We start from the raw sequence: 11,670 nt of genomic DNA, 5'->3' as shown, positions 1-11,670 counted from the left end.
ACTTTGTCTCACTGTGCCCACTGCAAGCTCACTCCTGAGCAAAACAGCGCAAGGGCTCAGAGCTGTCCTTTGCAAAGCTCCCACTCTTTTCTTTCAAGTTTGCACCCAAATTCTACTCAGAGTAGACCCGCTGAAGCGAATGGAGCTCAGCCAGACTTTCTCTTATTGATTCCAGCGGAGCAGGCCTGACCCGGCCTCCTCCTGCGGCGCCGATCAGCCGCGGCCGCCTGTTCCGTTCTCTGGAAGTCAAGCAGCCGGCGCTCGCTCTATTTGCCAACGAACGAACCGCGTCACGCGTTCACACGACGCAGAGCAAACCCGGAGCGGCAGCCCTTCTCTGCCTGCGATTTCCTCTCCGACTCCGTTTTGTTTTCATCTCTGTCATCCAGAAAGGCGCCCCCCCCGAAATAAAATAAAATAAAATAAATTTGAGACCGGTTTAGGGAAGGGGGGAGGGGAAACCTTCATCTCTCTCTCTCTCTCTCTCCCCCATCCCTCCAGGCTGTCCTCCCCCAGGCAAGGAGATTGGCTAAGATAGTTTGTCAATCGCAGCTCTTTCCCCTCCTCCCCCCCCTTTCCATGCCATCCCACTCATCTCTGGCTTTTTAGGAGAGAGAGAAAAAGAGAGAGAGAGAGAGAGGAGTTTGAATCAGTCAGCAGCCAAGCTGTGAGCGCCTCTCCCCGGCATTTATTCCCACCCCCCTAAATCTAATTTAATTGCATTTTTAAAGGGGGTGAGGAATTGGGGGTGGAGTGGGGGCGCCTGTGCCTGGAAAATGGGAGAGGCATGGAGGAGCCAGCCGACCAGTTGCATCGGGCAAAGTCCCCGCAAGGCAGCCGGCGCCGAGCTGCGCTAAAGACCCGGCGCGCCTGGCAATCCGGATCGCCGCCGCCGCCGCTGCAGCCAAGAAGGGGCTGCTCCGGAGTCGGAAGGAGAAGCTCTTGCCGGGCGGTGTTGTGTTTTTTTTGGGGGGTGGGGAGGGCGGAGGAAGAGGAGGCGGCGGCGGCAGCAGCAGAAGAAACCCCAAATGTTTGGAGGCGATCTGGAGGGGGCACAGCTTGAATTTTAGGGGTGCAAGCGGAGGAGCGCACCTGACCGGGACCCCGATTCTTCGAAGCAAAAGATCGAAGTCTATTTTTATCTCTCTCTTTTTGCTGCTGCTGCTTCTTTCACGCTTTTATTTATTTCTTTAAAGGGAAAGCTTCATTTGGGATTTAATTTCACCTTCCACGTCTCCTCCCCCGCCCCCCACTTTTCTTCTTTTAGCGAGGAGTGAAGGGGGGAAAGCGCTCTCTCGAATCGCTTTCTTGGGTTCGATTCGGAGCCGCTGAGCAAATCCCTCCTTATTCCCCCCCCCTTTTTTAAAAAGCACAGGTAGTTTTTGGATTATATGGACTGCAAGCAGGTTGGAAGGCGGACTCCAGAAATGCCTGCAGGTTGAAAAAGAGCCCAAATCTGAAATACGGTTTAAATAAAATAAAATATTTATTGGTCCCCGCCCCGCAACCAGGAAGACCTGCCGGTGTGGCGGTGGGGGTTTTTTTTGGAGGAGTTTTGCCTTCGCGCAGCTTTTTCTCTCAACTGCTTGCCTGCCTTTTCGAAGCCTCATCATGTCTTCTCCCGGGCACGGAGCGACGCTTTCCAAAGGCCTTTTTCTGCTCTTGGCGCTCGGGGCCCTTCTCGGCGCAGGTAAGACGCAAAAAGTTTGACTCTTAACCTGAAAGTTCTTTTTAAATTCTTTTTTCAGAAGTCTTTTTTTCATTTGCAGGCAAAGCTGAACGCAAGAGAAAGGGGTGTGTTGGTGGGCGTGTGTGTGTGTGTGTGTGTGTGCCTGTGTGTCTGCCGGCCTTTTGGAGTCATTACTCATCTTCTCCCCACCTGCAAAATGCACTTTTGCAAATATGGAGTGTATTTTTTTGCCTTCCAGAGTAATTGTGTGTGGCTTTCAAAGTTTTATTTTATAATGCCTTGGAGTGAACTGGACGATGTGTATGTGTTTTTCTTTTTAAAGGCGAGATGCATGCCAAAAACTCCCCACAAACCAGCAAACTAAGTCCTTGGGTATATAATAGGCTGCCTTTGGTGAGAGGAGGGCATGTACTCTGCACATGCTAAAGATGCTCTTTTTCTCTCACGTAGGATAGGTCTGAAAGTCGCGACTAGGTCAGAGCCTTGTGATACAGAAATAGACAGTGGGGCCCCAGCCAATTAAGTTCTGCTCAAAGTAGTCCCAGTGAAATGAATGGACCCAAGTTAGTCATGTCCATTAATTTCTATGGATTTAGTATGACTAGCCTTGGATACATCCCGCTCTCTACAGAATGCGATGCCACTATAATAGAATGCTAGGATTGTAGAGTTGGAAGGGATCCTGGGGGTCATCTAGTCCAGCCCCCAGTGATGCAGGAATCTCAGCTAGATCTCAAGAGCCTTAGTTGTTGATGCTTATCTTGCTTACAACCCCTGTAAGTTGGGTCGATTTTATTATCCCCCTATCACACATGGTGGACTGAGGCCATGAGAAGCGCTCTTGCCTAAGGGCAGTGGGCAGAGCGGAAAGGTGAATGCAGAACCTCCATCACTTCAATGCTCAGCTAGCTCCCCAGTTGTCATGTCTGTCTGTCTCTTCCTTCCCACCCACACGTGTGAAAATTGCTGCCTTAGCTTCATCTCATATCTCTGGCAATTAAGGATGCCACTCCCACCTCCCCCGTACATGACAAAGCAGAAATTCAACAGGTGAAGCTCTCCCCATCTCTGGCTACTGTTTTTGGAAATAAAGCTAGCCTAGGTGCACTGAGTTCTGCTTCAGACTAGAGTTTCGTCCTCCCTGACAGGCTGCTCTTAAAAGTGCAGGGGATAAGGCGTCATCTGCCAAAATAGCTCAGCTGGGAGAGGGTTAGACTGAAGATCTAAAGGTCCCTGGTTTGAGCCTGGGCTTCGAGAAATGCTCCAGTCTAGGGCTTGTGGCTTTGCATGATGGAAGGTCCCAGGTTCAATCAATGGAATCTCCAGACAGGGCTGTGAGAGACCCTGTCCAAAACCCTGGGAGAGTTGCTGCCCGCCAGTGTAGACGATGCTGAACTAGATGGACCAGGATTCTGACTTGGCATTAGGTAACTTCCTGTGAAAGGTGGCAACCTTGTTATAAATTTCCCCTTTTAAATCACACTGATTTGATTAAAGAAGAAGAAGAAAAAACCACACTGAGAATAGAGTGAGGGCAAGGAAGGAATAGTCAGACTATTTTGATGTTCACCATCTTTTCCAGTGACATTTTTTTTATAAGGCACTGGTCTTGAACCTGTTTGCTCAGAAGCAAATCTCTCCTGGTTTCAGTGGAGTAACCCTTGCAGGTCTTGATTTGCGACGCCTGTTCCCCTTTTTGCAGCTGGGGACAGCTGACCCTGGGAGACAATATCCTGAACTATGCAAGCTGACTCTGGCCTACATGCCTGATTGACAGCCTTATCCCAAACATGTTTACTCAGAAGAAAACTCCGTTGAGTTCAGTAGGACTCGTTTCCTAGTCTTATTGGCAGGTCTTGGAGATGTGTTACCTTTTCTTACCCATGAAGAATGTCTGAAGAGGCACACGTCCATCCATCTTTATTTTTGCATGTGTGCATGTAGATATACCCAACTCTCCAATTCTGTGATTCTCTGATGTTATGAACATGAATGTTCACAAAGTAACAGCAGCAACAATTTTATTATTTGTACCCCAACCATCTGGCTGGATTGCCCCAGCCACTCGGGGTGACATAACCAAAGGCCGATGGCAGTCTCTTGGCTTTGCAACCCAAATTTAAAGGAAGTGAGAAGCAACCAGAGGTGAATATGAAATAATCATAGAATCGTAGGGTCCTCTAGTCCAACCCCTTGCTATGCAATGCAACTACTTGCTATGCAATGCAACTTGCTATGCAATCTCAACTAAAGCATCTATGAGAGATCTATCCATAGATGGTCCACCATCTTCCAAGGTTGAACAGTTCTTACTGCCCAAAAGTTTTTTTCTGATGACAGGAAGTTACCTTATATGGAGTCAGACCATTGGCCATCCAGTCCAGTCTTGTTCTGGACAATACTTTGGGGTTTCAGGCAGGGGCCATTCTCACCCCATGTGGGACCTAGATGCTGTACCACTGAGCCGCAGCCCACAAGTGCAGCTACAGGTTTATTCTTTCAATGCTTCTGTTCCGTTACAGCGGAAATCCTGTGCCCATTTTCTTGGATGTGTGTCCTGTGGATCGGAGCAGAGCAGGTTTCCTAGTAAATGCACATCCAAGCTGCAAATGGACTCAGGGATGGGGTGAGCGTTGCGGTTAAGCCAAAGGCTCAGATTAGTAACCCACAATCCTAAGTGCTCAGCGAGGTCTCTGAACTGTGCTGCAGAATGGCTAGAATGCGCTGCTGTCTGGGAACTTCTCTGGGGTGGGGGTAAAGAAATATGAAGACTTCCCAGCAAGGAAAATATACTGTCTCCTTTCTCTTTACCCCAAGGCAGCATGTCGGGTCACCTCTGCTGCTGCTTTCTCTGAACTGGGCCCTCTCTAGGCTTGCAACAGGAATGGCAGGGCACGAGGGCAGAAGTGTGCATTCCCTGTTCATGACCCTTTCTCTGCAAACCCCTCCACCCACAAAGTGATTGTTCAGGTTTGCTTGTGTATACATGTCTCCAAGTCTCTCAGTTGTAATGCACAGCTTCACCACTGTGTTCAGTAGGTTGTGGGTGATGATTCCCAGAGGACTGGAGTTTACAATGACATCTTTCAACGCAATGACTGTTATTTGAGTTTGGCATCTGAGAGTTTTTGTGTTTTGCTGAGTTTCTTTGCAGAGCAGGGAGGCTATTTTTGGGTTTTGTTTTGGTCTTTTCAAACAAGAATGGAGGAGAAATCTGATTTAGTTTGTGTCTAGAAGAAGAAAAATTCAATTTGCACTTTCTGAAACAATAAAAACTCACCCTTCTTTTTCAGCGCACTTCTCCAGCTAAGTAATGTGTACAAAATCCATAAAAGTGTGCCTATAAATGTGTATATTGTTGAAAATAATGGAAATGTGGATTTATTAGGGGTAATTTCTTTGCAAAATTATGTATACAAATCTGCATACAAAAATGCATATATTAGGATGAATTTACACTAATCAATCAAGTTTTTAATGAGGACTTGAAAGAAAAAGATTCCAAACTGACGTAGAAAATGTGAAGAACTGAACTGAAGATTAGAAAATAAAGAAATTCAGGGAATCTGATATTGACATATCCAATCATCACTGCTTTTTAAAAAAATCATTATTACTTTTCATTTACTTTGTATAGTCAAACAGTTACCAACAGTTTTTACACCCTGATTTTATTAGCGAAGGCTATTTCTAAAAGAGAGGATTGGAGCTGCATGGACTTTGATATAGGAATTGAGCTGGCTTTGTCTACGCAAGGGGCGCTTGAAGACTATAGCTATTTTCTGGTGGTATTCAGTGAAAGTGTGGCAAAATCAGGCTCCAGAATCATAGTTGGTTTGGAACCTGCTCCCCAACAGCTTTTTTTTGCAATAAACGAAGTGGTGAAGGAACAGTGTGGGATAACTTTAGCTTGATGCAACATCAAGCTAACCTCCCTGCTAACAAATCAAAATGAATGTTCAATAAATAGGCGACATTGCCTAACCTCCCTGCAAACGTGCAAACAAATGCTCAATAAGCTGGTTGTCTGCAAGGGATCTGGGATTATTGGTTTGATTTAATTGGGGATTAGTGTGTCCTTGTCTCCCTGCTTTGCCACAACATTACATGATGCAGCAGGCAGATAGCTCAACAGCAGAGCATGTGCTTTGCATGCAGAAGGTCACAGGTTCAATCCCTGTCATGTAATATCTTTTTTTGTTTTTAAATAAAGGCTTGAATATCAGGTGATTGGGAAGGCCATCTGCCTGGCACCATGGAGAGCTTCTGCCAGTCAGAGTAGTTAGTATAAGGCACTTTTATCTTCTGGAGAAGTGTTCTTACAACAGAAGCACACCTTTGTCGTTAACAAAAAATAGGGCAACAGGTACCTCTGAGAGCAATGACTTATTGCCTCTTACAGCCAAATTCTGAGAGAGTGTAAAAGCATTGCACATCCTTTTTTTTAAAAAAGAATTTAGGAACCCCCCCAGCCCACACTGAGCCACTATCAGAAGCCTGGAAAACTCTCAGCTTGATAGACCGTTGATCTTGCCCACTGGGGAGGCGAAACCTTGTTTTGCTCTTCTGTAGCTTCAGGGCTGCACCTGTTTGTATCTTTTCATCCTGGGGTCCAAAAGAGATGAATGGCTTTTAGTGTTGCTTGTGTGCAGGCTTTGATCATTGTGGTTTTGGTCCTTGGGAGGGTATGTGTGTGCATGCCTGTGACTTTGATGCTGTGTGAGTATTTTGTGTGTGTATGCATTGAGGGCAAAGATGATATTGAGCCTGTGGCAATGGAAGGAGGACTTCCATTGCATTTATTGTAAAGGTTCACAAAATCTCTGGGAACCACAAGGCACTCTGTGTCTGAAACATCTTCCAGATTAGTTCATCTCCCTTCTCTTCCCCCCGCCCTCTCTCTGCATAATCTACTCTTTACCCAAAGGTTCCTGGACGGAAAGCAAACAACCCAAAAACACACATCAAAATATCTCCCTTAGTTGGTCTCTAAGGTGCTACTGGACATTTTATTATTATCATTTATTTTGATCAAAATATCAGTGCTTTTTTCTGGGGGGATGCAGGGGTACGCATACCCCTAAACATTTTGTGAATCTAAGTTTGGCCTCATTGAGGGGCAGTACAGTGGTACCTCTGGCTGTGAACGAGATCTGTTCCGGAGCCCCGTTCGCATCTTGAAGCAAACGCAACCTGCATCTGCATGGGTCGCAATTCTCCACTTCTGCGCATGCGTGTGATGTCGTTTTAACCATCTGTGCATGCGCGAGTGGTGAAACCTGGAAGTAATGCGTTCCGTTACTTCTGGGTTGCCGTGGGGCACAACCCGAAAATGCTTAACTTGAAGCTACTTCAACCTGAGGTATGACTGTATTTCAATATGAGTAGGAAAATGAGAGTGTCTGTGTCAATTCGCCATGAAATCCTGGACAAAGAGGCCCATCTCCGGTTGGTGGAAGAAAAGCAAAGTTGTGGTGAGGCACACCTCAGAGGGGAGGTCATTCTGTTGGCGGGAAGCTACCACAGAGAAAGCCTGCCCCCGGACCCTGCTCTATAGGAACATTGGAATCTGCCTTCTTTTGAGTTAGGCCATTTGGTTCATCTAGTTCAGTACTGTCCACACTGACTGGCAGCAGACACGATTCCTTCCTAACTTGGAGATTGCCTAGCATGCAGAAAGTCCCTGCAGCTGAGCTATGGCCCTTTCCTCTCTCAAAAAAAGTAGTGATGCTTTGCACATCTTTGTGTAATCAGCACTGGGCAGAGAACATAGGAAGCTGCCTTAGAGTGAGTCAGACCAATCAAGCATATATAGATTTTGTTGAATAAACAAACATAAGGAAGCTGGTCTTCAAAGGAGGCTCCTGTAGGTGTGCTGCTTCCAGGTGTGCTTCTGACTTGGGGTAGCGGTTAAGAGTGTGGGAGGGAGAGCCAGGCTGCCACCTGGACTGGCACTGGGCCAGTCTCTCTTTGAAGCTCACCTTGCAGGGCCAATGTGAGTAAGTGTGGGAGAACCATGGATCTTGCCCTGAGCTTTTGGGGGGAAGATGGTTGTGAGGCCTTTGCCCTGTGAGCATGGCTCTAAGGCAGTGGTTCTCAAAGGGTGTGGTGCGCCACACTGGCGTGGCAGGAGGGCAGGGCAAGCGTGGCAGGAAGATTCAAGGACCACCAAGGAAACATGTAAACATTTCAGGGTGGTGTAGTATAGGATCAAAACAATTTCTTTTGGGTATACAGGCAGAACCAGTATCCATGCTTTTCTTCAAGAGCATTGCCTGGTCATCTACAGTTCTCCACCACATATTGTTGTGAACAAGGATTTTAAACTCTTGACAAATACGAAAGGTCAGAAAAGAGAAAGGATTCTTTGTGTTGATGAGGAGATGAGAGTTTGTTTGTCTCAAATCAGACCTAAAATAAAGGAGGTTACCTGGCAAAAGCAAGCTCACGCCTCTCATTGAGTTTGTATACAGACTTAAGGTACATAGGTAAGGGGCTCATTCATAATTATATTTTGGGAATGATTCTTGGTCTTATGTAGCTTCATTTTTTTTTTTTACTTTCTGGATGTCCCATGATCATATTACAAAGTAGTTGTGTTCTATGTTATAAATCAAGCACTTCTAGGTGTTGCTTCTTTTTGTGTCCCAATGTATTTCTTATCAATAAAATATTCAGTGTGGCACGAGCAAATATTTATTCTGAAAGTGTGGCCCAAGGAAAAAAGTTTGAGAACCACTGCTCCAAGGTTTTTCTTTCCCAGTGTTTCCATCTGTGTTTGAAAATAAAATGTGTACAGTGGTACCTCAGGTTAAGTACTTAATTCGTTCCGGAGGTCCGTTCTTAACCTGAAACTGTTCTTAACCTGAAGCACCACTTTAGCTAATGGGGCCTCCAGCTGCCGCCGTGCCACCGGAGCACGATTTCTGTTCTCATCCTGAAGCAAAGTTCTTAACCGGAGGTACTGTTTCTGGGTTAGGGGAGTCTGTAACCTGAAGCGTCTGTAACCTGAAGCGTATGTAACCCGAGGTACCACTGTACTTCAAAGGTTTGTAAGTCACTTTGAGATGCATGTGAATTCTTTTAATTACAATAAATAAAATATACGTGTGATCAAGGAAAAGAAAACAGAGCTGGTAACTCAATCAGAGATGCAGTGGGAAACCTCCTCAGACTGGACCCCCCCTTATTAAATTAAGGGATTTAGGGGTTATTATAGTATTGCACCCCCCCTTCCTGTTACTTCAGTTTTGTACTCTCTCTCTCCAGTGCAGTAACTCTGGATCGAAGCATTTGTAAAAAAAAGTTAATGAATGCTGCTTCCCCTCTTCTCTCTCCTCCTCTCCTTTTTCTGTGGCAAAGCACAAAGTTGATCAAGAGGCTGTGTTTTGTGCCTGATACTGGGTATATCTCCCCCCACCCAACTCATTGCCTTTTCAGCCTGCTTTCCTGAGATCTCTGTGGAATTGCGTCGCCTCCCTGAGCAGAGTGTGCTGGCCGGGAGGTGGTTGTCGCTGCTTTTCCCCCTGTAAAGAATTACTGAGGCGAAACGTTTGCTGATCTATGTTGACAGTCAGTCCCCCATCTCTTTAACGTGATGAAAATCTCGGAAGCCAAGTTGGGTGGCGAGAGAGCCATCCTTCTGCCTTCCTTGAACACAATCAAGTTGTTTGAGGCCTAATGGGCTTCTCTGCTTCCTAAACAGCATTGTTAAAAACACACACAGCGACGACTAAAGAAAAGATGGGAGAGGCGAACTTAGCTGGCAGCCTTTTGAGGAGACTGAGTCTTGCCTCCTCTTTTTCCTCCCCTTCGGATCTTGGTGCGACTGTGATTTATTTCTGTGTTGCTTCACACTGAGTTTGGGACTCTCTGCTCCTCTTTTTAAGAAACCTGCAGGCTTTCTATTAGCAAGCTGCCTGCCTCACGTCAGACTCCTCAGTTGAGGCACAGATCCATGCTTGCTTGTTCTGAAAGTGTTGCATCAGTTTTTATGCACATGCCTCCTGGACAAACCTAAGTAATCCCCACTTCAGTGGTTTCCTTCTGTTTTAGAATGGATCAAACATTGTTGAATTGAAGGAAGCATCTAGCTATCGTGGTCACTGAAGATTTTTCTTTTTTTTAAAAGCAAGTGGTACCTGTTTGCGGTTCCAGAAGCTATGTATTGATAAAGCAGAGCAGCTGAGAGCACAATCCAGCCCACATGGGTCACAGCAATGGTTGGTTTACATATGTACACAGGATGTATGTGCAGAGTGCTCACACATGTACACACATTGCTTACTGCACACTTTCTGACTGACATCTAAATATGTGAGCTAAACCTCTTCTCACGTAAATACTAAGTTCAGCTTAGTTAGGCTGCAGTGGAACCAACAGGAAATGTTAATCACGGCTTCCCCCAAAGGATGCTGAGATCTGTGGTTTGTTAAGGGTTTGGAGAGAAATTAGGAGGCCCTTGTTGCCTTCAAAGAGCTACAGTGCTCAGAGTGATCAATCCCTCTTCCCAAGGACTGTTGCTGGATTTAGGGCAGTGAGGGTGGTTCCTCAGCACAGGGCACTGAGTTGAGGGGGCACAAAATTGAGAAGATCCATAATTGAGAAGGTCCATTTTTGGGGTGCCGAATTTTGGCTTTGCTCAGGGCGCCATATTACTGAAAATTGCCAAAGTCTGCCACTGTCAATGACTGGGAATTGCAACTCTGTGAGGTGAATAGGGGGTCTCCTAACTACTGTCGGGGGACGCGGGTGGCGCTGTGGGTTAAATCACAGAGCCTAGGACTTGCCGATCAGAAGGTTGGTGGTTCGAATCCCCAAGACGGGGTAAGCTCCTGTTCCTCGGTCCCTGCTCCTGCCAACCTAGCAGTTTGAAAGTACATCAAAAGTGCAAGTAGATAAATAGGTACCGCTCCGGCAGGAAGGTAAATGGCGTTTCTGTGCACTGCTCTGGTTTGCCAGAAGAAGCTTAGTCATGCTGACCACATGACCCGGAAGCTGTATGCCGGCTCCCTCGGCCAATAAAGCGAGATGAGTGCCGCAACCCCAGAGACGGGCACAACTGGACCTAATGGTCAGGGGTCCCTTTACCTTCTTTAACTACTGTCAGGACCCTTGACGAGCTGCAGTTCACAGGATTCTTCCCCACAACTGTTTAAAGTAGTACATTACTGCTTTACTGTGTATAGTGCAGATGGGGCCTGACTTAACTTGGATCCAACGCAATGTGTCGGTGAACATGCTAACTATGACCATTCCTTCACACATGCAGGTCATCAGAAGAATCACGTGTGAACTAACATTTGAAATTAATGGGACTTGACTGCAGCTAACTTTTAGAGATACGAAGCCTCTTGTTGACAAGTGCTTGTTAGGATTGTAGAAGAAAGCTATGATGATACTGCATGACGTTAAAGAAATCTGCAAATGGTGACCAGGAAAACCTCTCTATCCTGTCAGATCTGTAAAGTAAAGGTAAAGGGACCCCTGACCATTAGGTCCAGTCGTGACCGACTCTGGGGTTGTGGCGCTCATCTTGCTTTATTGGTCGAGGGAGCAGGCGTACAGCTTCCGCGTCATGTGGCCAGCATGACTAAGCCGCTTCTGGCGAAACCAGAGCAGCGGTACCTATTTATCTACTTGCACTTTGACGTGCTTTCAAACTGCTAGGTTGGCAGGAGATCAGATCTGTACAAATGCAATAAAGTCTAGCTCTTTCAACAGCCTTGCACTCTCTTTGTGGGCAGTTGGGGATATAGATTTGGTGGTAATCCATTTTTTTCCTATGGCTGGTATGTGCTTGAAACTAGTTCAGCATGTTCCTCCCCTCTGCCAACAATTTTAGAGAACTTACCTAGCAAAATTTACTGGGTTAACCATAATTGTGTGATAAGACAGTGACCCAGTTTAGATCCACAAGGAAATACTAACTGGCTCTTCAGGAATTCAGCCAGTGAGTTTCCCAGCCCCACCTGGGATTA

The 11,670-nt window shown here is 46.3% G+C and overlaps 1 protein-coding gene across 2 annotated transcripts in view; it reads left to right on the top strand.

The window, feature by feature from the left end:
- Positions 1-619: 619 nt before the first annotated feature.
- Positions 620-11,670, top strand: part of TMEM132B (transmembrane protein 132B) — a 363,463-nt gene continuing 352,412 nt past the window's right edge. The window contains exon 1 of one of the 2 annotated variants that reach the window (XM_053368114.1): positions 620-1,690. In XM_053368114.1, the coding sequence (XP_053224089.1) occupies positions 1,612-1,690 (79 nt within the window). In that variant the 5' untranslated portion in view covers positions 620-1,611. The remainder of the gene's footprint in view (positions 1,691-11,670) is intronic. The other variant, XM_053368115.1, reaches the window with a different exon arrangement.

This window comes from Podarcis raffonei, chromosome 16 (genome assembly GCF_027172205.1).
Source record: "Podarcis raffonei isolate rPodRaf1 chromosome 16, rPodRaf1.pri, whole genome shotgun sequence".
Lineage (NCBI taxonomy): Eukaryota > Metazoa > Chordata > Lepidosauria > Squamata > Lacertidae > Podarcis > Podarcis raffonei.
Note: the sequence above shows the minus strand (reverse complement) of the source record. Positions and strands in the feature narration are given on the sequence as shown.